Genomic DNA, 27,772 nt, shown 5'->3' with positions numbered 1-27,772 from the left:
AGTAGTAAATGTAAAACTAAAAAGACTTCTAATCCTTTTTGTGTTACGACTCGTTTTTATATCCATAACAATAAAGCTTACCAAATCCAATAAGGAAAAATTAAAACCACTGCCCATAACAATGGAAAACAATTAAAGCTATGCAAATGTGGATTTACTGTAACCCACATGGTGATCCCATGATTTTAAAACTACTGCAGTTGTTTTTCTCCAGCCCTGATTAAGATAAAAGCATTTTAATTTGTTAGAAAGGCTAAGTCAAAGTTCGGTCTTAAATCTGTGGCAATACTTGGGAATGTATCTGTTCACATCCAATCTGATTAAACCCCAGCTATTTTTAAAGACTTGATAAAAAATTCAGTCACTACTTACTTGATGGCAGCAGATGGAACCTGTTTTTATCAGTTCCATTTCTTCACTTCTGTTGAAATTAAAAATTGTTAAACTATGGTTGTTAATTGTGACTCCTATTGATATTTAATGTTCTTCTTTTTCAGAAGAAAGAATGGCTCTGCTTAAACTGCCAAACACAGCGCGCTCTGTCAGGAAGCTTGGGTGATATTCCAACTCCTGTGGCCCCCTCTATGGGATCTCCTCGGGCACCTGCTCCATCCAAACAACAAACACCTCAGCAGAAAGCTTCCACTCAAGTTTTAGGACCTAGGTCTGCAGGTCCTCAACAACAGAAGTCTGCGGGTCCCCAAGTAAGTGGCCCCCCCTCTAATGTGAAACAGGCTGGGCCTGCTCCTCAATCGAAAGGGCTCAGCCAAACCCCATCTCAAACTAAAGGTTTAGTTCATCCACCCTCCCAAGCAAAGAGTCAAACACAGCCCTCAACACAGAATAAGGGGCCAGCTCAGAGTAAAGGTCCAAGCCAGGCACATGCTCAAACTAAGGCCCCGACACTGCCTGCTAACCAAGTGAAGGGCCCAAGTCAGGCCAAAGGGCCGACTCAGGCAAAAGGATCTGCTCAGCCCTCTGCTCAGACTAAGGGCCCTTCTCATCCCCCTGGTACTAAGGCTTCATCTGGTCCTGGTAAAGCTGCTCCTAACACTACCAAGGCTCCTACTCCTTCAAAAGTTCCTACTCAGTCTAAACCCACAGGTAACAACCAGGCCCGCAAACAACCGCAAAGCCAGGAGAAGACTAAAGTCGCATCTAAATCTCTGAAAGAAGATGCAAAAGTCTCAACTAAGAAGACATTGTCAGAGACTGTGACTTCCCCACAAGAGAACAAGATAGCTGAAGAAGACAAGAAGTCAAGACACCATGAAGTGAGCTACCTGCAAGTTCCTTGCCTTCACCTGTTACACCTGTTACTGAATTCACCATTTCAATTTACGTTGCTCCATTGAAATATCTGGTTCCATTTTTCAGAATCTTAATGTTGTTTTTCCATTTACTTTATTGTATGTATTTTCTTTATTGAATTTATTTTATCACAGCCATTCTTTCAATTTCCACATAATATTTTTTTTTTAAGTGAGGGAAGTTTATTTGTGTAGCACTTTCACATTCAAGGTAGTATAAGCTGTTTCACTGGAAAATAAAGGATCATAAGTAACAAAAAAAATTTATGTATTGTAAAAAGACTGTACAAGTTATGCATCAAATAAATGAAAAAGCAAAATTCTACATTTAAAAAAAAAACAAAAGGTAAAATCAAAAGGCTATGATTATAACAGAAAAATGACTGACCTAGAAGGATGAGATAATCGTTGAAATTTAATGGAAAGCTTTAGTATGCCATAACATTTACAGTAAAAACTTTCAAGAACCATCAATTTCTGCTCATCTCAGTTATTTGTTAAATTGGTCCCAGAGGAAATAAGATCTCAGGAACATAGAAATTAAATGTATGTAGATCTAAGAGCATTCAACTTCTTATAGAGCCAAGGGTCTTCAACAGCCTTTGAGAACTACTATCCTGCAATGTTCAGATGCGTTCATGTTCCTTACCATTGGAATTTAATAATGGCTCATTACCAAGCTTATGTAGAACCCATATTTAGTTTCATTTATCCATTTAATCCAAGCATTTCAGGGAATGGCTATATCTAAAAGTTACTGGATAGTGGCTCTTGAGTACTGAAGTTGAAGACCCTTGTCACTGACTAATAACATGACCGCCTGTGTGGTATGATTTATGTTCCTGGGATTAGTATCAAACGCAGAGAGGACAATATTATATTTCTGGGTGGATAATAAAAATAAGTGGTCCTCCTTATTGTCAGTCATTCTGGTGATGTGTTTATGTATGGGCCGTGTTACTTGCTCGCCCTGTTAGCTGTCTTTATCTGTGCATGCGCACTTTCTTTGAAAATGGCCAAGGGTTGTAAGAGAAAAAGTTTTTACAAAGTGTATGAGAAGAAAAGAAAAGCCTCAGAAGAGGCAGATATATTGTACGGAAAGCTCTCCTCACAAAGCATTATGGGATTTGCTGTCACATCAGCCCGCTGTCACCATAGACTGTCGCTACCTGACAGCGGTGACTAACAACAAAGATGGCACAGGCACAGCACAGTTGAGGAGGAGTTACGTGGCCAACGGGGCTCAAAGCAGTGATATTTAACTTTGTGCTTTAGTGACAGAATAAAAAGAAGTTTACTGCATGGATTGAGATCTGAAACTCTTTGCACCAGATTTGATTAAATCTTTAAAAAATGCTTTTACATGGTATACTGTGTGGCAGAAGAGGTCATTTCATTAAAATACAGTTATTAAATTTATTAACTGCACATATTCAGGAGTTCAGACATTTGTAGCTTTGGCTGCTAAGTTTAACAGTTTGGTAAGTTTAGTTTTCTCTGCCAATGGAGTTCATTCTGTAGAGCTTCCTGTTTCTAATCAGCCACTAATAGCATTTCGCAATAAGTAGTGGAGTCTTCAAGCACCTGCACCTGTATTCACTAAGAAATGGCGGCCAACCCCTAGCTGACATGTACCTGTCTCTGCATATACAACAAAAGAACCAAAAAGGGTCAAAACAGAGGAAGAAAAGAGATAAATGAAATGCCAAAAATAACATGATAAGGCCAAAGCTTGTGTAAATCTCGGACCAGTCTACTTGAGGTTAAGAGCTTTTTGGGACTGCCTCGTACTAAATCTGAACTCGAGACTGGCTCTAGTTCTCCTAGACAGGTATCTTTTCAATATTTTCATTAAGAGTTGTGTACGGGTTTTCACCTGCACACAGAGTGGGAGGAAAGTTTCTCAATGGTAGGAGGTTAGCGGTGAACCTTACATTTCAAACTATACTTTTCTCCTCACTAATGGTTTAAAACTGTGCAGAATCAGGTATAGCGCCATTAATGTAAAACAAAAGTACAGTATAAAGTTAAACTTAAAAAAAGTAGTATTTGATAGGCTGATAAAAAGGTACATATTATCTATGATCTTCAGAGTAGGTGTCAAATCACTTATAATAATTTACTGATGGGATCTTTTTGTTTATTAATCATGATATCATCAGATATCACCAAACCAAATCCCACCAATACATATGCCTTTAGCCTCATAAACTAATTACAATCTTAATTACTTTTCATTCAAAACAGTCGTCATCATATCATCATCATTACCAACATCATCAATGTAAAATCACTTTGATCTTTTTCTTCATTCTGTTGGTCTTTATCGTTGCCTCAATGGCCAATTCTCATTTTCTGCGAACGTACCTCTTTTCTTTGTTTTATTCGTCAATCTCTTTCTTTTTGTCAAATAAATTGCAAGCTTTGTGTGTAAAGTGAAACCACCTAATGACATTTTAAGCATTCTGAGCATGTTTTTTATTCTTCAACGGGTCGAAGAATGCAATGGAGAATGCAACAAAGATGGCAAAGAAGCATGTAAACAAATTACATTTGTCTGTAGATGTTTGTATGTTAAACTGTCTGTTGTATTCACTCTTTGTCAATGTCATGTTTTTCATTTGTATGCACGTAACACAAAAGGTAAAACTCAACCCAAATTAATGCTAAATTGTCCAAATTGTTAAAACATTGTAGTCACTTATATGAACTTATTAGATACATTTTCTGAAATGTTTTAAAAAAATCTCTTTTTTAATTTACATAAAACACAAAGTAAATGTTTGGGTTGATTTTATTCTAAAGTGTTAAAATACCTCTTCAAGGTTTTTTTTTTTTAATGTAATAACTCTCTAATAGCCTACCATTAAAGACTATTTCATCTGTAATCAATGTAAAGAAAAAATGTTACCTGCAATCACCTGAAAATGATCAAAAAATGTCAACTCTGATAACCAGGATGAAATAGTGACGCGTGATATGCAATGAGGCCTTTAATATACCTTGTATCAGTAAATTGTGTAGGTCTCTGTCAGCTTCTCATATCCTCCATTTCTCTCTTTCTTTAGGACTCAAATAAATCAAGTACACAGAGCTTAAGTGACACTGGATACTCTTCAGATGGGATCTCCAGCTCACAAGGGGAGATAACAGGTCAGATCCAGGAAGGGGAAATCAAGCTTAATGAAAGAGGTGTTTCCATTCCTTCAGACATCAAAAAATTAGAGAGCACTATGAAGCCTCTGTTTGAATCAAAGACTGCTACAGATGCAAAGCATAGACCGCATTCCCTTTCTGTGAGGCAAGAGAAAGAACACATTCCTGATGAGGAAGCACTAAGGGATGAATCAGAGGATGATCTAAGTTGTAAACTTCGCCATGATTATGTGGAAGACAGCAGTGAAAGTGGTCTGTCACCCTTGCCAATAAGACAAAAAAAGTCCCATAAAGATTTAACTGATGAAGAATATATGAGACGGCAGATTATGGAGATGAGTGCTGATGAAGAAGAATTAGAAGAATATGGAAACCAGAAAACAAAAAAGAAAACTAGTGGAGATTCAGGTAAAGAGAGGAGGCGACTATCTCATCAGTCAAATAGTTTTGAAGAAGACAAAAAGATATCTGAAGGTTCTTTTAAGGCAAATGAAGAAGAGGATGTTGTTGTGGCAGGAGGCCTTCGCCGTTTTAAGACTATTGAGCTAAATAACACCAACAGCTACAACCGAGACATTGAACTCAGTAATGAGCATGACCTTCGAGAACCTGAGCTTGAAATGGAGAGTTTGACTGGTTCACCAGAAGAAAGATCCAAGGGCGATTATTCATCCACCCTTCCTGCCACCACTCCCAGCTACACTTCTGGAACATCACCGACCTCTGTGTCATCTATGGAGGATGACAGTGACAGCAGCCCTAGTAGAAGAGCAAGGCTTGAAGAAGCAAAACAGCAAAGGAAGGCTCGACATCGGTCCCACGGCCCTCTGCTTCCCACAATTGAAGACTCCTCTGAGGAAGATGAGCTCCGAGAAGAAGAGGAACTGCTTAGAGAACAAGAGCAGATGAGAGATCTGGAACAACAGAGAATTCGAAGTACTGCTCGAAAAACAAAAAGAGATAAAGAAGAGCTGCGGGCACAAAGGCGCAGAGAACGATCCAAAACTCCACCCAGTAATCTTTCCCCTATTGAGGATGCATCACCTACAGAGGAGTTGAGACAAGCTGCAGAGATGGAGGAGCTCCATAGATCATCCTGTTCTGAATACTCACCTTCCATGGACTCAGAAGCAGAAGGTTTTGAGATGATTGGTGGAAAGCTTTACAAATCAGGAAATGAATTTAACCTTCCAACCTTCACATCCCTCTACTCACCAACAGAGAAAACAATGTTACCATCTGACAAAACCTTAAAGAGTGCAGAGGAAGTTTATGAAGAGATGATGAGGAAGGCACAACTCATGCAGAAGCATGGACAAAAAGGTGCCTCTCAGCCAGATAGTGGTCATCATCTTGATGCTGGAACATCCCTAACACCTGGCTCAAGCCCAACACAAGTTACTGCCCCCTTGTCCTTTTCAACATCAGGCAGTGACTCAAGAATAGGAGGCATGCATGCTACACAGCATCTGTCTAAAGAAACACAAAACAGAATGATGACACAGAGTGCCAAAATTGAAGGAGTTGTTGGAGTTGCCACCACCAAAGGTCAAATTACTCAGGCAGCCTCAGGTCGTCAGACTGGAGGTCCAGTGCCTAGTAGCAACAGAGCTGGGTCCCAGAGGCCAACTCAAGCAGTACCTGATCCTGGATCATCCTCATTGACCTCCAAGGTCTTTTCACTTTTTAAAGGACCCAGCCCCCCAGTCTCTCCAACTACTTCCCCAACACGAAGTCCAACACATCCAACATCTGTTCGACCGACTAGCGGTAGTAACAGGCAGCTACCAACCTTGCCCTCTGGTGCGACAACAGCTCCGGCGTCCCATGGTTCACAGGTACCTCAAAGAACAATGTCACCTCGTCTTGTACGACAGCAGTCATCCCAAGATTCACCTGTGATGGTCATAACACTAGGCTCTGAAAAGCCCAGCCCTGGCAAGCCAATTACTGTGAATTCATCCACTTCCCCCATATCGTCACCAACAGAGGCCAGTTGTAAAACCTTGTATGGCTCACAACCCCCTCCAACAACCTCTCCAACATCACCTCAGCTGCATTCATATCAACAGCAAAAGCAATCTTCACAAATTGGGCAGAATATAGAAAAAGTAAATGTTGGTGTGAGTGCTGGGATTACAAGCACACAAAGCCGTGCTTCAAAGGTTGTGGGACAAAGTCTTACCCAGCAAAGTACAAATGTTGTGGATCTGAGAGCTCCATTAAGACCTGCTCCAATTATTATGACAGATCAAGGAATGGATCTAACATCTCTTGCCTCTGACACAAGAAGATACTCTTTAGGAACAGAGCAGTCATCCACCAGACACACAGCAGTGCAGCCTCTTATTATGAATCTCAATGCACAGGAGCAGCCACATGTTTCTGTATCAACACCAACAACAGTGAGTGTAACAGTTGCAGGGTCAATGTTCATATCTCAACCGAAACAACCTGTTGTATATGGAGACCCGTTACAGAACCGTGTGGATCTAGGTCAGGGTGTAGGATCAGCTGTTTGTTTAACCCAAAGTAAAACACCAGTTACTGATCCATCCATACCCAAAATTGATGCCTGTCTGGAAAATCTGGGCATACAGCAGCAGCAACTGCAATTACAGCAGCAAAAACTCTTGCAGCAGCAACAGCTTCTGGAACAGCAGCTCCAACAGCATCAACAGCAGTCCTCTTTTGCTCGTTACAATTTAGCCAATCAAGTACAGCCACTGTTAGTAAAAAAAGACATTGTAGTTTCCCAAACAAGCAGTGACCAACCTGTGGTGACAGCTAGTACCATACCTAGAGTTTCTCCTCTTGCGCCACCATCAGCGTCTGGGACTCTCGCTTCTAATGTATCCCTTGAAATGTATGGTGGAGTTGCCTTAGAGCTAAAAAATAAGCCAACTGTTATAAATCTATCAACAGGAAAACCGCATATAATGATGGTACAACTTGATGAGAGTAACGCTTCAAAACATGCCGTAGTGACTCAACTAGTTAAGCAAGAAGAGCAGACCCCTGCACCACCACCTCCTCCTCAGGTTTTAGATTTAACTGGACAACTAAAACAAGAAAGCCAAGCAGTTTGTTGTGATGTTGTTTACAAATTGCCCTTTGCTGGTACCTGTTCAGGGACATTCTCTCAGAAACAGACGGCAGGGCTGTCAGATAAAAATCCCTGCACTGAAGCTTCTCAAGCAGCACATCCTCCTCAACCACCACAATACATTGTTAGCCAGCAGCAACAATCACAACATAAGTCTCAAGTTACACAAGAGGAACACAAACTATATCCACCAGCTATAGCCTCTTCAGGTAGATTACAATCCTCTATGTCTGATACTAATCTGCCTTCGATGAGTGATGCTGGTACCTACCAGAATAATTTCCAGGGTGGTCTGGCTGTAGACCTCAGCAGTATGAATCAAGGTTATCATGGTGGACACCTGGGCATGGGAGCACAGTATGGATCTTACACAGACTTACGACAACAGGGCGATTTTACAGGCCCTTCATTACCTATTCGTAGATATGGCTCCATGTCAAATATTAACTCTGATCATGCCAGTGGTTCACGTGATCTCACAGGATCACAGGACTCTAATCTTGCTCAGTATAGTGCAACAACTGCTAGAGAGATCAGTCGTATGTGTGCAGCCCTTAACACTGTAGACCAGTATGGAAGCCGTTATGGAAATAATGCTGAACTGGCAGCATATGGGGCTGCAAGAGGTGGACCTTTAGCCAGATTAAATCTCCAGCAAAGCTTAGCATCAATAAGGGCAAATTTGCTTTATGGACCAGATAGTAGACAAGCTGTGAATGGCCAAGCCCTAACAAATTTAATTAATGCAAGACAGGCAAGTATACGTGCCTTGTACCCAACTTCTATGAGAGGCGGTGATGGAATGATTTATTCTACTATAAATACTCCCATTGCTTCAACCTTGCCAATTACTACACAGCCTGGCCCAGTAATTCGTCCCATGCCAAGGGGAATTTACAGGCCCTATCCTACAGGTGTAACTGCAGTACCTTTGGCTAGTCTTACCAGATTGCCTCAAATGTCTCCCAGAATGCCTCTCTCCACACAGGGAACATATTCATACCCCACTCCAAACCAGTATCCTACATCTGTCACACCAACAGGAAGTGTTGCTGACTTAACCAGCTCCCAACAGGAAACTGCAGTATACCTTGGGAAGCCTTTAACAACAACACCAGGACCAACAACTGCCACTATTCCACCAACCCAACCTGCAGCACACTCAATTACGCAAAGTATATCTGCAGCTAGTATAAAAACCACAGGCGAACAGCAAATAGAACGTTATAAATTAACATCGCAAAGTATTGCTTCTCCTTCTCAAGCTCAAGGCCAACCTTTGACTGCCCAACAATTACAAGCTCAAATGCAGACACAGCAATTACCTACACAGATGGAACCTTTATCATTGACTCAAACCCAACCTCAAACACAACAGCCTTGTCAGTCTCAATCAGTAGTTCTGTCTCAGGGCCAGACACAAGCTGAAACTACTCAGACATCAAGCTCCAAACTATCCTCTCCAACTGATGTGCAAAAAAACAAGGAAGAGGAAAAACTCAATCAACAACAAGAGCAACTGCTGCAGCTAGAGAGAGAGCGGGTTGAATTAGAAAAACTGAGGCAGTTGCGACTGCAAGAGGAGTTAGAAAGAGATCGAATGGAGCTTCAACGTCACAGAGAAAAAGAACAACTGCTTGTTCAACGGGAAATTCAAGAACTGCAGACAATCAAACATCAAGTTCTCCAGCAACAGCAAGCTGAGAGGGAGACCCAACTGATAATGCAAAGAGAACAGTTAGCCCAGCAAAGAATGCAGCTTGAACAAATTCAGACTCTACAACAACAGCTTCAGCAGCAATTAGAGGAGCAGAAAAGGCAAAAGACAGCAGCAGTTGAAGCAGCGGCAGCAGCTGCAGCTGCTGAGGCTGCTGCTGCATCAGCTGCAGCAGTGGCTGCAGCAACATCAGCCCAGAGTGCCATCCAAGGGGTAGTTGTTGGATCAGGGGCCCCTCAAGGATTTATAATCTGTGATCAGACTGGTAGAGTCCTTCAGCAAGATGGACAGAGTGTGCAGTTTTGGCAAGATGGACAGGTTGTCCAAGCAGTCATGGCTGCTCGACCAATTCATAGCTCCACGTCAGAAATGTCTTTAAGAAGCAGTGACAAGCAAAGCGATTCTAAAATGATGAAAAAGCAGAATTCCATGCCTCGGTTGAGGGATGGCTCAGAGGAAGAGTCTGCCAAAAGAATTATAGATAGCTGTGTGCAAACAGATGATGAGGATGGTGAGGAAAGGTACTTGAATAGGCGAAGGAGAACAAGGCGTATTGCAGACTGCAGTGTACAGACTGATGAGGAAGACCAGGGAGAATGGGAACAACAACCAGTGAGGCGTAGACGGTCTCGTGTGTCCAAGCACAGTGAATCTAGTGCTGATACAAAATCTGATGGCTCCTCCAAGGTAGTTTCTGCAAGTATAGCTATTCAGACCACTAATGACTCATCATGTCAAACAGAGTCCGACCTACTCAGCAGAGTTTCACCTGCAATTCACATTACCATGGCAGAGACCTCAAAAGTTGACCTGTTGCATTATATAGCGGCTCCAGAAAGAACTCACAAAGGAGAGAGTCTAGCCTGCCAGACGGAACCAGAGTCACATTCTCAGGGGGTAGTCACCCCAAAGCTGAGTGTCCCCACAACTATTAGCCCATACTCGACAAGTCTTCATATAGTAGGTGGTAATTCATGTGACACAGCTTCCCCTAGACTCCAAGGAGTGGCAAAGTTTGAAAGGAGGAAACCAGATCCCTTGGAAATCAGCTATCATCAGCAACAAAATGAGTCTTCATCTCGCCAACCCCCAAAATCTCCCCAAGTACTGTACTCCCCAGTTTCTCCATTGTCTCCTCATCGGATGTTGGAGACAACTTTTGCCTCCCAGGAGAAGCTTAACAAGGCCCATGTCACACCCCAACAGAAGGCCTTCACTGCAGAATCTCCGCAACGTCATCAGTCTTTGCCAAGGCCCATAAAAAGTGTGCAGCGCTCCATGTCAGATCCTAAACCTCTCAGCCCAACATCAGAGGATCCTGCCAAGAACCGGTTCTCCCCGTATCATCAAGTGCTTTCCAACAGTCAGGTACAGAATAAACATTTTTATTTACAAATTATTTATTAAGCATATATTTTTGAATGATGTCTGTTGAAATGTTTTGAATTCAGTTAAATAAGCATTTATAAGAGAAAAAAGGGATTAGATTAAGGCTCATATACATACCTTTGGGTATATAGCAGAAACATAAGCCTTGAGCATCTTGTCTCATTACATCCCACTATTTCAATGGATTACACTGGGAGTTTATGTGTGTACTGTTACATTAATTTGTATAAAGTTTCCTTACTCTGATACCCTAAATAAAATCTATTGTTAACCAGCTTAATTCAGAAAGGCCATAACCACTGAATAGAGCTGAAGTGTATATAGTAATTTTGCTTCAGCAAAGTACACTGGCTCTATGAAGGCCTAGGTGGTTTATAAAGAACATTAATTATTAAAACAGTTTACAGAGTTTAAGAAACAGACAAGAAAGGTAATGGAGTTAGTTATGGAGAAATTTAAAGCCAGAATTGTTTACAATAAAATATTCCAAATTTTAACAATATCAGAAAGTGTTTTTCAATCTATCATCTAAAATTGTATTTAATGCTTTAACTGCAGACCTACCAAAGCAGGCTGTCTGCTTAAAATGACAGTCTGGGCAAGGAGTACATTAATAAGAGAAGCAAGTAAATTTGAAAAAGGTGCAGAGGTTCACAGTTCATGTGGGAAAGAGTGGAAAACTTTCGCACATTTGGTCTCCATTGTAGTGTAACAAGACAAAAAAAACATTCTACTTGCAGTTTGCTATAAGTCATGTAGTACGTAAAGCAAATACATCCAAAATCCTAGTTTTATAAAACCTATTAGTGGCAGCCTCAGGCTGTTTGGTTGCTTTTCTTAAGACAGGGGAGCTGCTCTGAGTTAATGGATGGAGCTAAACCAGGGGTCGGCAACCCAAACTGCTCAAAAAGCCATATTGGACCAAAAAAACAAAAGATAAATCAGTCTGCCGCCACAAAAATGTAAAAGTCTTATATACCGGTAAGTCTCTTATGGCAACCCGGGCTCTAAGTGTATTATCCCACTATAGAAAAGGACTATGTGGGCTTAAATATATAATTAGCTTTCATGATTATATGTTTATCCTGGGGCAAATGTCACATAGCAACATGAGGTGATGGACAGGCAGTGAACGCTCCCATTGTGCACCGCTTCATCGCCCTTCACCATGCAGTTTAAGTTTTGTTGCATTGATGAAATATATAAACACAATAAAGGAATCTTTCTATGGTGGACGTGTTTCTGTTGGGAGGAGTTGATTGAGTCATGAGGAACCAAGCAGGAACTGACATCCGTCAGCAGTACTCTCTATCCCTGAAATCCCACATCCTCCATCACTATTATTCCTTGGTGTGATTTATATTTTTAGGAGTTCCCATAGCTGCATCAGAGCACTACCCGTTGGATTTATGGATGGTTTTCCATCCTTGCAACAAAACTACCATCAGTAGTGGAGTTTAGAGATGCAATCCACTTCTTAAATCTATCTTATCCTATTTTATCTTATCTATCGCTTCTCTAATTTTTCCAGAAGTTCTGCAATCGCTCTTTTTCTCTCACTCCAACCTCGGTGGTCGGCTGCATCTTTAGCCTTCCCTGGATATACCTTTCCAAATTTTTCGTTTTATTTTTCGGCAACCTCTTATTACAAAGCAAATGCAGGCAATCCTTCCGCATTGATAATGAAAGCATATGTTTCGCTACATTCTTGAATCCTCTTTTCTCATCAGCTATCTTCCTTTTTTCCCTTTGTAATCCATGGTCCGAGACACAACTGCAGCTTTGTTTGCCTGGCACTGCGCCACGCTGGTTGCAAGTTATGACCACTGATCTCTATGGCAATGACACAAATAATTTTTAAATGTTTTTTATTATATAAATTTTTACAGCATTGGAAAACCTAATAAATGTGTGTTTGACCTCCTACACGCCATATTAAAACAAACAAACAAATAAAAAATCGATTTTGATAAATTTGTGAAAAAGCTCCAGGGAGTCGCAAGGGGGACGCTAAAGAGCCGCATGTGGCTCCGGAGCTGCGGGTTGCCGACCCCGGAGCTAAACAGAACAGATTTTATTTGTAAAAGAATCAATAGCAACCCTCAGTTTATTTTCCCTTCAGAATTTTGCACTGCATTATGTTGAACATAAAACTGAATTCATAGCTGTAGCATGAAGCATATAAAGATGGGGTATGAATATTTCTGATCGGTGCTTTAAAGGTCACTTACAAACATGAAGATTAATAAACATCTTCATTCACATTAATGTAGGTACATAATCACAGCATATGTAGCACCGAAGAAGAGGAAACAGAATGTTCTCATACAGGCATCTGGCCATGCAATAAACGCCTCTCATCCCTCTATTTACTCCTTCATCTTCCTCCTTTACTTTCTCAGTCTGTTATTCTCTCACATTCTGTGTTCATGCAATGCTTTTTATATCTGGAAAACCCCTAAAGTGATGCCTGAAGGACACACAATGGGAAGAAATTCTGGCTCTGCTTTGTTCTCTGTATGATTGTTAGCAGCTGGGCAAAGTGAATTAACTCTACTCTCCTCTACGACCGAAATAAGTCTTCACATTTTTAATTACAATTTAGAATCTTAGTTTTTTATACCATGGCTCGTTTGGATAATGCTTCACAAAATCATCCTGGATCTACTTAAAATTTATATTTTGTAAGTAATAAATTGACTTAGATTTATTTTGCATTTTTATCGTTTCATGTAGAGAATAATTTGATCCTATCTGCATGCAATTTCCAGATATGTGTAAAAAACCAACACATGTGGATGTTTTAGGAGTGAGTTAGCTAATGGAAATGAAATCTTTGGAATTAATGCTTTATCTTGCTGAACTATTCTTGATATTTTTTTCCTTTTGGAATACTTTATTCTGATTGGGCATATTGCACTTTATTGCCATATAGTTTGATTTTAAATCCTGGTTCTTTTTTGTGTATTTTAAAAACAAAATAATTAAACAAAAGTTGTGCAAGAAACGTATAAGAAACAACTTAGGTTATATGCATCATGACAGATATACAGTAGATGACATATGAGCAGCTAGTTTATTTGGTTTAAAAATTTCTATAACTCTTTATGGGATGTAAAGTGTACATGGTAAAGCATAAACAGAGTTTAAGAGGTATCTGCTATAGAGACAAATGTATAGATACATCATTAGATGACTTTTACCTTAAGACTGAGACTTCAGCCGGTTTACATTTAAGATAAATCCTCAGTGCTTTGTAGGGCTGGGCAATATGGACCAAAATTAATATTTTGATTAAGCCCAATGGGGATATACTAAATATGTCTCAATATGTTTTGAATTTCATAAATTAATGTTAAAAATGCATTTTTGAATCTAACCTTATTCCTAAATGTCACAAATGCATATTTCTAATGAGCTGCAATAAGAAAAACATGGGCAATGGCTGAAAACATACAACTTATTGACATACATACTGTAAAAATGTAAAAGTACATTATAAAGCAAGGTAGACCATCATATAAATAATATAGTCTTATCTTATATGTCTTTAAAAAAAATTCTATTTTTATATTTCAATATAGTACCAAGCCTTAAATCTGTAATTTGAGAGACTGCTATAATTATTGATCCTGTATCCATTTCATAGCTGATATTGTGATAATACTATGGAGAGTAACTTTTATTATGTTTCTGAGATAAAGAAATATATTGGCACTCTGCAAATGTCAGTTAAACCATTAAGTTTAATTGAAATAAATGGATGTTGTTTGTAGCTGAGCGTTTGCTTTTCTTTGTCTGGCTGTCATGGCAGATGGGCTCCCTGCAGCAGCAGCAGCAGAACTCTCTGATGAGGAAAGTAAAGAGGACCCTCCCCAGTCCCCCTCCAGATGAAGCTCCACTTCCCATTGTTACTCCAGCACAAATGTATAGCTCCCCCAGCATGTCTCAGAGAGTGCTTCCAAGACCAGCCCAAGGAGTCACCAAGGCTGGCCTTTTGAGCGAATTAAAAGTGGTGGAGCAAGAGTCATCTAAGCTCCGTAAGCAGCAGGCTGAACTGGAGGAAGAAGAAAAAGAGATAGATGCCAAGCTGCGCTACTTGGAGCTGGGTATAACTCAGCGTAAGGAAACCATGGTAAAGGAGAGGGAGAGGAGAGAGTTAGCTTATCTGCGATGCATGGGTGATGCTCGAGACTATATGTCAGACAGTGAACTAAATAACCTCAGGATGGCTGCTGCAACTGGAGCCTATGATGCTAATGGTTTACTGACAAGACCTAGTACTGCACCGCTAAGTCAGTTTACCAATGATCTTAATGCAACATCACAGTATCCCTCAACCTCTTCTTATATGCCATATCCATACCCTCAAAGTCAACCATCAACACAGCAGCCTGGTTCTGCATACCAGCCAATAGGTTTTCAAACTCCTCAGTACCCTCCATCCTCTGCCCCTCAGCCTGGAACATTCCAGCCCCATCCTCCATCACTTCCTGGTTATCAGAACCAGGGAACCTACTCCTCCCGCTTGTATGGCCAGTCCTCCTACCAAAGTGACTTCACTATGCAGCAGCATGCTCACCAGGGCTTTCATTCACCTGGTCAGCCTTTGCCAGGACAGAGCCTTCCCTATCCAAGTCACAGTTCTTATCAGCATGGTCTGACCTACCAGCCACAGGCAGAGATCCTTACCGTCCATCAAAGACCAAGGCAAACCTCGTTGGCTGACCTTGAACAAAAACTTCCCACCAATTATGAAGTCATTAGCAACCCAGCAGTTTCAGTGGCCACATCTGCTCCAGAAAGCAATTTTGCACCAGCTTACAACAATGCATTTGGACAATACCGCCCACCTGAGCCTGGCCTAACTCACTCTGTGGACAGTCCCACTTCTGCTTATACTTCAGATGGTCTGTACACATCCAACTTGGAGCAGAATATTCCAAGAAACTATGTAATGATTGATGACATCAGTGAGTTGACTAAAGACAACACTGGTCATCCTACTGATGCTCATGGTCATTCCATGGGAGGAAGGTATCGCAGTGAGAATGGCTCTGCACGAGGACCTGGCTATGAGGAGCCTGTTGATGCTTACGGAAGACCTACAGGAGCAGGTACTTACCAAAGCACAGTTGACAGTCGTACCAGCACCACAGTAAGTGGGGGCTCATCTTATTACTACGATGATTATAAACATCCCTCTCGCTCTGGTGGCCATAAAATCTCCTCCAAAAATCTTGCTCCTGCTGTAGTCTCCTCCAAACGTAGTAAGCACAGGAAACAAGGAATGGAGCAGAAGATTTCCAAATTCTCACCTATTGAGGAAGCTCGGGATGTGGAGTCAGACCTTGCTTCTTATACAATGCCGACGTCAACTGCAGGCACCTGTCCAGCTGGGTCAAGATCTAAGAAGCATCAAGGTGATGTCAGCTATGGCATAAAGAAAAATGCATATGATCAACAGAAATATTATGGCACCAGCCATGAGGGTCTCGAAGAGGATGATCGCATGTACAGCTCTGGACGTTCCAGATCTACTGGCTATGGTATGGATAAGATTTCCTCCAGGGATGCAACAGGGCACCGCAGCAAATCTTATGAAAGAGATGCCATGGAGCGTTCTCATAGAAGTAGCCGAAGTGGACGTCCTCCAATGCGAGCTCAGAATTCAGAAGAGGAGAGTCCACTTAGTCCTGTTGGCAAGCCTGTAGGTATGGGAAGAAGCTCTGCCATGTCTGAAGCCCATGATGTGAGAAACCAATATGGTTCCAGCCATTCGCTACCAGATGTGCAAGATCACCATAAAAAGGAGCTTCCCCGAAGTCATGTCTATAAACCAGATGATCCTTATCTCGTAGATGACATGCACTGTGCTGTTTCTGATAGTGAAGGTAACTGGTGCTAAATTAATTCTTCTGTGATTTTTTTTCAATCTTCAGATGTGCTGAACAGACTGCATGTGCACTCTGAAGGAGCAGTTTGGTTCTTTTGTCTCTTTTTTTTCTTATTCATATAAAGCCAAAATACCTCATTTTTTTGTGCATGGCTTTTAAGTTCTAGATCATTTGAGTTTTTAGCTTTTTTTGTTTGAATCTGCATGGCTCTGGACTGATGGGCATGTTTCCTCACTTCCACATTAATCTGCATGCTATTCCACTCACTGTATTACAGCTGTTGACTGATAATATGTTAATTGCTTTTCAAAAAAGCCTATCATTTGGGCCAAGAGGAGACTGACTGGTTTGAAAAACCACGAGAGGCCCGCTCTGATCGCTCAAGACATCATGGGAGCGGAGGTCACTCCTCCACAGGGAGGCGTAGTAAACATACCTACCATGACTATGATGAGCCTCCAGAAGAATATTGTCAACAGGATGAGTACAACCAGCGCCACCCTTCTTCTTCATCACGGGATCATCGCCACCACGGCAGCAGCTCTGGTAGACACAGTTCGTCCCGCCACTCCTCAGAGGACCCTAAATCTTCAAGGTCTTCCAGGACCCACCCCAAAGATCCATCTGGTCGCACTGATGGCAGGATCTCCTCATCCACCCAAAGGAGGAGTGGTACAGAGTCTCGCTCTGCCCATGGAAGCCCACGCAACTCAGGCGAGTTCTCTCGTGAGCCTGTTTCTGGTCATCACCATGGCACTGGGGGACGAAGCCAAAGAGCTCAAGGTGATCGGACAACTGGCAGGAGACCAGATTCTTCCAAGTCACAGAACCTGCAGCCACCTCAGGGACAAGCTGGGCAGCAGCGATCAGAGGGTCAGGGGCAAACAGGAAGGCATTCAGGTTCTGAACAACTTGATGGAAACCAGCAGGTGCAGCAGCAGCAGCAGCAGCAGAGTGTACAACAACAACAACAGCAACAGCCATCACAGCACAATCAAAGCCCACAGAGTAACCAGCAAGCTACAAGCGCAGGAGCTGGACCAGGACAGCAACAACAGCAAGCAAGACCTGCACAAACTCCATCACAGGGACGCCAACCAGGAATCGGGTCTGCAGCAGGGCAGTCAGCCACGGCAGTAAGTGGATCTGGTTTTGTTTTTTCTAGACTACTAAATCATGGATGTGCTTTAGTAGTCGTGAAATGTGATATTTTTTACGAAATTATTTCGGAAAAAATCAGATCAATGCTTAAGTTATAGTGTCTTATATTTCGCTATTTAGATGTATTTAACTTTCAAAAAATCCCAAATTTCAACTAAAACAGAAAATAAAAAAATTAAAATATGCTTTTTTTTCAGATTAAAAAAAAAATAAGATTTTACATTGATTATTAAACACGCAACACTACTGTTTTCATTTAGCAAGAGCGTAGAAGACAATATTTGGTTGAAAAATTATAATTCATTAGTAACAACTCTCATGGTCCCCTTTATGGTCTTTGCAAGTCTTTAACAATTTAAGTAGCACCCTAACATTAATAAATTTAAATACAATCTGAAATATACTGGCTTTCATGTGAAGATTAAAATTTCAAGGAACAGTTTGCACTGATCTCTGATTTTTTACATGCATTAAAAATGAAGCATGTGTTTTTCTCAATATCTTAATCATATTATGTTTTATATTTTAAATCCCGTTATATATTATTATTATTCTAATCATATTTTATATACAAATTGTGATAAATAGCCCCTTAGTGAAACATATAAGAACTGAATAACTACTGTATGTTTAAACCTATATAAGAATGAAAAATTACAGACACAGAGAATTAAAGTCAGAACTGGATCCAAAAGCTTATTTAAACTCTGTTAGTTCTGTATTGCTGATTATAGCTGCCACAACTAACATTAGCTGTTTCATGGTGCTGTAATGTTTAATTTGGGCAGTTATATCATGCTCTATGGGCATTATTATTATTATTATTATTATTATTATTATTATTATTATTATTGTTGTTATTATTATTATTCCTGTTGTTGTTAATATTATATTACAATTTTTATGTTATATTTCCTTAATAAATTATGCTTAAAAACAGCAATGACAAAAACAATTAAAACTAACAAACTAACTAATCAGAACTATTTCTTACCTGTGTGCCATTTTGCAGGGAAAAATAGATGTCCCTCCTGCTGCTGCTGGCACAGGAATGAGACCTGCACCAGGAATCACAGCAGCACCTCCGCCTACTAAAATAGCCACGCCACCTCTAACCGGCATTGGTAATAACCTCCACCAAAGAGGTTATGTTTTTTAGAGAGCTTGTTTGTGTGTTTCTGTCTGACTGTCTGTCTGTGAACAAGATAACTTTAAAAGGTATGGATGGGTTTTAATTACATTTTTTATCATAGGTGTCCGTCGTGCAAATTAACAAACCATTATATTTTGTGGATAATATAGGTCATTATCTGGACATAAAAGATTCTTCTCTAACATTGTGAGATAGAGATACTTGGTTGAACAAGCATTTCCTCACTAAACCAGTGGGAGGCAGCAAGAAGGTTCTGGGCGACTGTAGTTCAATTGGCATCTCTAAATTGTTCTTAGGTGTGAGCGTGTGTGCATCGTATGTCTTCTTGTGTCTCTGTGTTGCCCTGCGACAGACTGTTGACCCGTCCAGGGTGTACCCCGCCTCTTGCTCATAGACTGCTGGAGATAGGCACCGGCCCTACTGTGACCCTGACGGAATAAGCTGGAGAAGATGGATGGATGCAAAATGCAAACACTGTTAGAAAGATTGTTGTTTGTTGAACAATCATTTTTATTTTACTGGCAGACTAAAAACGTGCCTGGTATTCCTAACACGGGAATACCAGGCACTGAAAACAGGCTTCAATATAGGAAGGGAACACACAAGAAAACAAGACACTGAACTTCGAAATAAAACAGGAGCACAAGAAGAAACAAATAACAGACCAAGACAGGACATTGTTAAGGGTTAGGGCTCAGTGGCAGCATAGATCTGTATTTGCATATTTTCCATCATCTCTTGGCAAAATCATAATCCTCATTCAATGTAAAAAAAGATACCAATGTTTCCTTCAGCTCCTCTTTAATGACTGAATATGATCGTCTTCAAAACAGTGACCCACTGACTCTTAGGAGTAGCTTTAAATACTTCAATGGATTCAAAAAATAATTATTTTTGTCTTTTGGTTCACTTTCATGTGTCAGTCAGTTACTATTATTTAAAAGTACAGTGTTATTGGAATGTGTTTAATTGTTTCACTTGCAGGCTCTAAGGCAGCTCCTGTTGGAATCGGAAGCAAGCCTGTAGGAATAGGAAGCGCTGCAGCAGGTCAGGCCCCAGGTCCAGACGGGGAAAATGTTCTAACCAAAATCCTGCAGGGAGGGGCAGCTGAGCAGGCAGGAAAACTGGGAGATGGTATGATTATTTTTTATCTTTGTTTTGCAGCCAATTGTTTTACACTACTGAAAAAAAGCTCAGCTTTTCTTATTTATCTAAATTTCCTCTGTCAATTTGACAGCTTTGTCTGGACTTGGGAAGAAGTTCACCTCATTGTGGTGAACAAAAATTTTGCAAGTAAGTACACTACATTTTTTGTCTCATATACATGGATTACAATTGACATATTCAATATATTTATTAAGATCATTTATGTGCCATGGTAAAGTCAAATATAATGTGCGTATAACATTTTTTCATGTGTTTGTTTGTTTTGCTGATGTAGATTTCATGTGATAGAAAAGCAAATTTGAGTATAAATGTGAAGTATATGGAAAATCGTACATACATTATTTCATTAATGAAAATCTGCTCTGCACTAGTAGTTAGATCCATTCATAAAACGCTAAAGTATGTGTGGCAGAAAGCTACAACCACACATCACCCTAAACTCATCTGGCCTTCCGGGACATTTTTCAAAGATGATTGAAATATAGGATTCCCTCCAGAGCAATCCTGAAGTTGGACTTAATTTGGACTTAATTTGAGACTTGTGCTGAGGTTCACCTTCTAGCAGGATAATGATTCTAAAATTGAAACATAGCTAAGATTGCATAGTTTAGATCAAGTAATTGACAAATTCATATAGCACTTTATACTGACTACTCAGGGAATACACTAAAGCTACATTCAACCATTTAAACTAAAGCTTGCACATATTTAAAAGATTTGTAGGAAGTGTGTAGTTAAGTGGTTTAATTTGGGTGGACAGACACATGTGGCAGAAGGAAGCTGCAACTGTCATTCCTTCTCACGTAAAGGGTCTACATGGATCTTCCACCAATATCTCTAAAACAACCCCCCCCCCCTACTGTTACAATAAAAAAAATACTACTCATGTGAGATTTTGTCCATATAAAAAGAAAGAAGACTAAGAATAGCGAAAGTAAGAGACTTATACTTCTGTAGATGCAAGTAGCAGCCATTAGAAATGGTGAAGTAGGGGATGGTCAGGCTGCCTTGAATTTCCAAGTTGTCAGTCCGATCTTTGTAAGCGTTGCAGTTAAAATGTCTTTCTCGGATGTTGGAATCCCAAAGCTTCTACAGTAGTAAAAATGGAATAGAGCATTAATAACTTCAGGCCTGTTTCCATGATGTCTTCGGTAAATAAATGCTTTGAGTGTTGCTGAAGCATCTGAAGCTCTCTCAGCTGACAGTGTCGGCCTCCACCTGTCAATTGATTACAAGCTTCCTGACTAACCCCTCAGTCAATGGCTGTGTCCAAACATCCGCTCTAACCCCTACATCCCTCAGTCACTATATAGAGCGGGGACTATATAGTGGACTTTATATTGAACTCAGTTAACTCACCGTTTGAACAGATGATCACTACTTTTTATCCCCCGTCGGTCACGTAACTCCTTCTCCACTGTGCAAAGCCTGCGCCATCTTTGTTATTAGTCTGCGCTGTCAGGTAGCGACAGCCTATGGCGATAGCAGGCCGCTATGACAGCAAATCCCATAATGCTTTACGAGGAGAGCTCTCCTCTCAAAGTATTCCAGGATATACAGTATCTGCTTATCTAGTGACCATGGGTGAGCACTACTTTTTAAGGTGTATTATGGGAAATTTCGAGTCCACTACATTTTCATCCACTAGACGTTCAGACACTCATTTAAATTGCCATAACCACTATATAGTGCCCTATATAGTGATTAGGTAGGACATTGGGACACAGCTAATGTGTGAGGTTAAAAGAATCAACACTGGAGCCTTTTTGGGGATGTGTTCTTTCCCAACTCTTCTACTCCCTGTAAATGAATATCGCCTGCAGCTAAAGCTGCTAAAGATGATGGAGATAAGGGTAGTGTTGGAGAACAATCTCTACACCATCCTGAACAACAACCCCCTTTCATCCTAAACCACACTGTTTTAACTGCAGACCATGACCAGTTTCTAGTGACCTGTGGCAGTCCTCACACATGGACTGTTTGGAAACAGGCCCAGAGGCTTCCCACGGGAGACGCTGGGCACTCTCTTCCTTAGTTAGGCTCACCTACAAAACAAGACAAGTCAAAACTGCAAAAAAAAAAAAAAAGGTCTGCAAAGAGAACCAATGGGGCTGACCCTTCTTCTACCCCCAAACTGTACAGGTCAAAGGCAAACATGTATGCTTACTAGACACTTCCTAGTCAGACTCTACTGATTTTAGTATAGAGTGCTAAAGACAAAAAATGAGCTGGCATAGAATTAGTTTTTTTTTCCTAGACAGTCTCTGTTGAGCAAAATATACTCCTCACGGTTAGGGTAGGGTGAGCTATTCACCATAAGTAATTGCACTGTTACAACCTGGCCTCAGTCTTTAATTATTTAGAATATATGGACATAAAGATGGGCTCCACACTCACACATTTTTATGTACTGCTACAACCCTTCTATATCTTATCTTTTTTTTATCCCTTTCAAATGTTTTTCTTCATTCTGTAGTTGTGTCGTTTTAACTGTTTATTACAACGTGAGCAATGAAAAACTGAAGTTAAATACCTGTTTGCTCACAAAAACTTAGCCATTTCAGTGAACTTTGATTTTTAACTGTTGTATTACAAGATTCCTACAATCAAAGCTTATCCCTCTGAAAAATCTCTAAGTCAAACTACATCTAATGGATACTTTGAAATTGAAAAAAAAAAAAAAACGTTAAAAAAAAAAAAAAAAATAAATAAAAAATAATTGAGGCCCCAGAAGCGCAAAGCTGGTAGGGACTTATATCTAAAATGGGGGGAAAAAAATGCTTTTTCTAAATTGAGGATGAATTCAAATTCTCTGAACAGTGATTTTTATTTTAAACACATGCCAAAAAGCAGCTTTCTCTTTTACTTTATCCTTCACCACTTTGTGTTGCTTTATAAAATATAAGTTTGTAATAGCAGTGTGACAAAATATACGTACGTCAATGGAAAAAGAAGTTGGGTTATGAATGAAATGTCTATGAAATTGCAGAGGCTCTGCAGAGAACATGAAATATGATACAGTTTTATGGAAAATGATGATGTATTGGTTTATTGCTCCTCTGTGCTTTTTCTTTCAGGAGATGAAGAAATTAAATGACATGGACTAGTTGCTTTGCACCGAAAAACCTATGAAACCACCTTACATATTTTTCACATCCACCATGAAAAAGAAGAATGATCCTAAATGCATCAGTCAGTATGGATGTTTTTTATTGATCTGATTACGTGGGTAAAAACATGGTAATACAGGAAATATAAGGCATGTGTTAATGGTTTTATTGTTAGGATTATGTTAATCTGTTATATTCAAGAAAAGGAAATCATGTAATGTTTTCATTTCATTAATAGCTTAACACTCTGTCAGATGTGTATTTACATAGATTAGCATAGTTTATGCCTGCAAAATAAGAAGACTCAAGTGAAGTGATGACTCATTAAATGTCGTGAATCTCTGCACCTTTTCTTTACCCCAATTTACCAAACAGAGCTGGAATCAAAGGATGCCTTGTCAGCAGTGAATTCCCCAGACACGGGCTCTTGACTGAAGTGAATTAAATAAGGGAGATCGCTTTGTCAGCAGGCTGGTACAAAACATGAATGGAGGACTGAAGAGGGATACAAGTAAGTGGAGGTTTTCAGAGAACTCCAAGTCCCAGACTGATGATTCAGGAGATGTCTAAGACCTCATTAGAACAATATTAAACTGGTAAAAGATACCTGCAAATTAGTCTGACTGTGCATAGAGACACTTCTCAGTAAATCATTTCAAATTTACTTTGATTTTGGTGGTTAATCTAATTTATAGACCTATATTAAATATGGTAAACAATTTCTGCTTGGAACATGGGCTCAGAGGTTAAAGGCCAAATGATAAAAGTGCAGGGCTGGAAGGGTTGCCTCTGCATCCTAACAATAATATGGGCCAAGCAAAGCATGCTGAACTTAGCCTTAGAAAGCTAAATTGATCTCAGCTTTAATGTAAACACTTAGAAACAATTTAAAGGGTGTAGGGCTTCTCAGTATGATGACAAATGATACACATTATTCATTACATGGCAGACTGAACAACTTCTGCTTGAGTAGAGCAGAGCTGCGAAAGTGCAGATAAAAGAGATTTTAATTCACTATACTTGGCTTAATGTCAAAACAAATCCCATGATTTTTATACATATAACTGAGGCTGAGTTGGTTTTCCATCTTTTCTTTGACTTTTGCCAAATAAGATTAACGTCTGCTATCATGGAATTTCTTATAGTGTATTCTCTGAAGCACTATGCCTTGCATGATAATGACTTTTTAAAGGCCTAAAGCAAGGATAACTGTCAAAATTAGCTGATTTTGGTAGTATATTTCAGTGATGGAGGATGTTTCACTAGCTTTTGCATATCTTATCCATAAATGTAAGCCGGTTTAGAACCACCTCTGCTGTATGGTCTTCATGTCCTCCACTGTGCAGCTGGCAGGCAGCGCTGTGCAAAAAGCCTCTCACTGAGGGGACCGGTAGAATCAGAAGGGATTGGGAAGCATGAGACTGTTTAAATTTTTAGAGGCAGGGGAAGTGGCTCAGTATTTTGAATGTCGGGCAAAAAGACATCTGGATTAAATAGGTTTCATCTGACTAGGGCTCCAGCTTTCACCAATTTGCTGACTTACCTGTATTTGTTATGGTTAACCTTAAGTTTCTGAGTCAATTCTGAGATTAATAATCTCCTATACCAGCTTTTCAGTGCAGCGGCTGGGCAATATCTTGGTAAATTTAGCGATGTGGCACACCTAATCAAACTCTAGATGACATATGGAACAGTGCTCTGCGAGATGTTTAAAACTTGAGTTTTTTTTTTTAAACTACTTCTGCTTTAATGTCATTCCTAACTTTATCTCTGACTTGCCTGCTGTCTTCCTAGGTCTTTAAGGTGCTGTTTGCTCTCTAGGTAACCTTTACAGTGTACATTGAGCTTCACACAGCTGGAATTGTTCCCAGAAAGATTAATTTGACTCTTTTTATATGTGACTGTTAAAGATAGGCTCTGTGTATGCACCTTGAACATTTCTATAAAAATGCACTGGACTGCATTTTACAAAGAGTTATCAGAATAAAGGGGACTAAAACAAATGCGTGACATACCTTCCAGATTTAATTTGCAAAAATCTGTAAACAAAAAAAAAAAATCATGCTTCATATTTCTTCCTATTTGTAAGTGTGCAAATCTTTGTATTGGCGTAACAAAATAAAACAATTAAAGCGGCTTTTCCAGTTCTAAAAATACTGTAAGCAAGATCAGTTGACTAGAAAAGTTTTTTAAAGTTTTAAAGTTTGTATTTTAAACTCAAATACAGGGCCCTTATTCTAGCTTTCTGCTTTTGAGGTTGTTTTCGCTGCAACTATGTACACTAAGAGGATTTTTATAACTTTCACCAGCAGGAAAAAAACAAACAAAAAAAATTTCATCTGGCAAATTAAACAACTGATATTGTATTGAAACAAAATAACCACAATTTTTCAGAGACAATTTTTTTTCCTATTACCCTTAATAATAAACTCTATGAGAAATAGCAAATGACCAGTTGTGATTCTCCTTTTCTTTTAATTAAACTGATTATTAATTATTGTACTTTAATAATGCTGTGGCTCATTGGATGAAGATGAGGTCCACAGCCAAAATGCATTTAAAATATGAATATTAATAGTGCAGTTGATTCACTGCAGTATAAGGAAGAAGATTGTTAACAGTTTATTACAACCAGCTTCCTAACTTTTTTATTTATCTATTTTCAGGTTAGTAATGAGGAAGTGTCCAAGTAGAGGAAGAAAACACCACTTCCTTCTTGCTTTCTTTCCTCCTGCATAAGGAATATCCCTGCATGGAACCTGTGGGAAAGTATTGCAATCTTTACTAACAGAGGCAGGAGTGGGAGTTTATCAGACAACCTTTCCATCCATGTTGCTGCTTTGCTACAGCTCTGCAAAAGAAGCCTTACAGCGCCCTCTGCAGAGATTTCCTTGCAACGCCAGGCGCCTCTGAGGAAAGCACGTTGCAATAGGATCTTTGATTCTACAATGATGCTTTTTGAGCATTCTCAAAAAAAAAAAAAAAAGGTTGGATTGCATAGGTTTTTCTTGTCTCAAAGAAACCAGTTTTACCCTACAATGACGACATGCACCCGGAACGCACGAAGCTTTTAACAGCAACAAGATACCAACTTGGAAATTCCACGAAAATCCTTTTCCACACTACATTCCAGTATAGGGAACTTGTACAGTTCTCTGAATGTGTTTTTAATTTCTCGTCTGTTCATTACCGTGTCTACAGAAAGAATTGTGTAAACATGGATGTGAGAATGCACGTATAAATGGAAAAAAAAAAAAAAAATGAAAACAATCTATAAAAAATGAGCCCATATCCATTCTTTTTTCACGACTTAAGATGCCGCTACTCATTAAGTGTTGGGTTTTTTTTAAAGGAAGGGACTTACTACCAGCGTGCCCAAACGTGTGAACTCACACAGACGAGAGGACCAAATGAAAGAGTGGCCACGGCTCTTTATCAGCCATTGCTAAGCCATCATTAAAGACATCCTTTTTTATTCATTTGTCTCATCTGTTTTTTGTTTTTGTTTTTTTCTTGTTCTTTTGCCTGATTTTGAATGGAAGAGCCTTATTCACATATGTTTTCACTTGTATACCTCATGTTTTAAAATGTCCATATCATTTCTTTTTAATGTATACTATTGTATGTACATAAAAATATCAGAGATCTATGATGTAAATTTGTCATTTGTGTATTCAACGAGTCACTCTTCAGTGAATTTATCCATTTTTATGTTGTTGCTATGTTTTTTTGTAAAAGTTTATATTTTCACTTTGTATTTGTTTGAATCTTGTTGCATCAAAGGATTTGCTTCTTGTTTTTAAAAGCAATAGCATGCAGCAAATGGTATATAGCACAATGGTATAAATGTTTTTTTTTTGAGTTATTGATTGAGAGAAATATCAAATGAAAAGCAGTAATAAGATCTGTCAGAGGGTTTGCAGCCACAGCACCACATGTACAGACATGCATGATAATGTTCGGATGTGTAAGAGCATGCAGACAGGCGGACACACACTATATATTTATTCCTTACAAGCTGATACACACGTTGCATCCCTCACAATCCAAGTTCCACTTCAGAGCCAAGGCTAATTGAGTTTTCACCAAATGGACTTGTTAACCTCCTGGTGATTAATGAGGTTACCAATTCACTAAAAAGCTGGGCCCACTGCCTCCGTTTCTGCAAGACACACACAGAACAACATAGCTACAGGAGAGGACGAAAAGCAATTATCAAAGTCAAATGTTCTATGCAATGATTCATTTTGAAATGTGGAAGTTCTTTACTCTGAAGCAGTTTATCACCATTGCTGTATTCAGGACAAAACATTAGAATCATGAACAAAAAAAACAAACAAAAAAACTGAACTAAGCCCGTTTTTACCTGGTCTCTTGTCTGTATGAATTTAAATACTGAGTATTGATCTAGATTTGTTTTTTTATTTTTGCGGCATGTTCTGAAAACCCCCCACTCTCCCGTCAGACCGGTGAAGGGTGGGGACTCGTTGCCAAAGGGTAAACTTGTGTAGACTGTCAGTTTTATGAATGTCCACCATCACGTTGCTTTTCAAGCATGGGGTTTTGCTTGGCTTCATGGCTGTTTTTTTTTTTTGTTGCTGTTGTT

The 27,772-nt window shown here is 39.7% G+C and overlaps 1 protein-coding gene and 1 long non-coding RNA gene across 3 annotated transcripts in view; both read left to right on the top strand.

Annotated features, from left to right (window-relative positions):
• Window positions 1-23,219, top strand: part of LOC107094762 (protein bassoon-like) — a 103,028-nt gene extending 79,809 nt beyond the window's left edge. Inside the window, exons 4-11 of one of the 2 annotated variants that reach the window (XM_015390584.1) lie at window positions 498-704; window positions 4,379-10,657; window positions 14,493-16,572; window positions 16,891-17,711; window positions 18,749-18,860; window positions 19,874-20,023; window positions 20,127-20,182; window positions 23,134-23,219. In XM_015390584.1, the coding sequence (XP_015246070.1) occupies window positions 498-704; window positions 4,379-10,657; window positions 14,493-16,572; window positions 16,891-17,711; window positions 18,749-18,860; window positions 19,874-20,023; window positions 20,127-20,167 (9,690 nt within the window). In that variant the 3' untranslated portion in view covers window positions 20,168-20,182; window positions 23,134-23,219. Of the gene's footprint in view, window positions 1-497; window positions 1,275-4,378; window positions 10,658-14,492; window positions 16,573-16,890; window positions 17,712-18,748; window positions 18,861-19,873; window positions 20,024-20,126; window positions 20,183-23,133 lie in introns of both variants that reach the window. The other variant, XM_015390583.1, reaches the window with a different exon arrangement.
• Window positions 23,220-23,259: 40 nt separating this feature from the next.
• On the top strand, window positions 23,260-27,499 carry LOC107094763. Its single transcript, XR_001481693.1, has 2 exons — window positions 23,260-23,677; window positions 25,833-27,499. It is a non-coding gene; the product is annotated as an uncharacterized LOC107094763 (long non-coding RNA).
• The last annotated feature ends 273 nt before the right edge of the window (window positions 27,500-27,772 follow it).

Source organism: Cyprinodon variegatus, unplaced genomic scaffold (genome assembly GCF_000732505.1).
Source record: "Cyprinodon variegatus isolate N-32 unplaced genomic scaffold, C_variegatus-1.0 Scaffold505, whole genome shotgun sequence".
In the NCBI taxonomy this organism is placed as follows: Eukaryota; Metazoa; Chordata; class Actinopteri; order Cyprinodontiformes; family Cyprinodontidae; genus Cyprinodon; species Cyprinodon variegatus.
The sequence above is the reverse complement of the archived record's forward strand: the minus strand, read 5'-3'. Positions and strand labels throughout refer to the sequence as shown.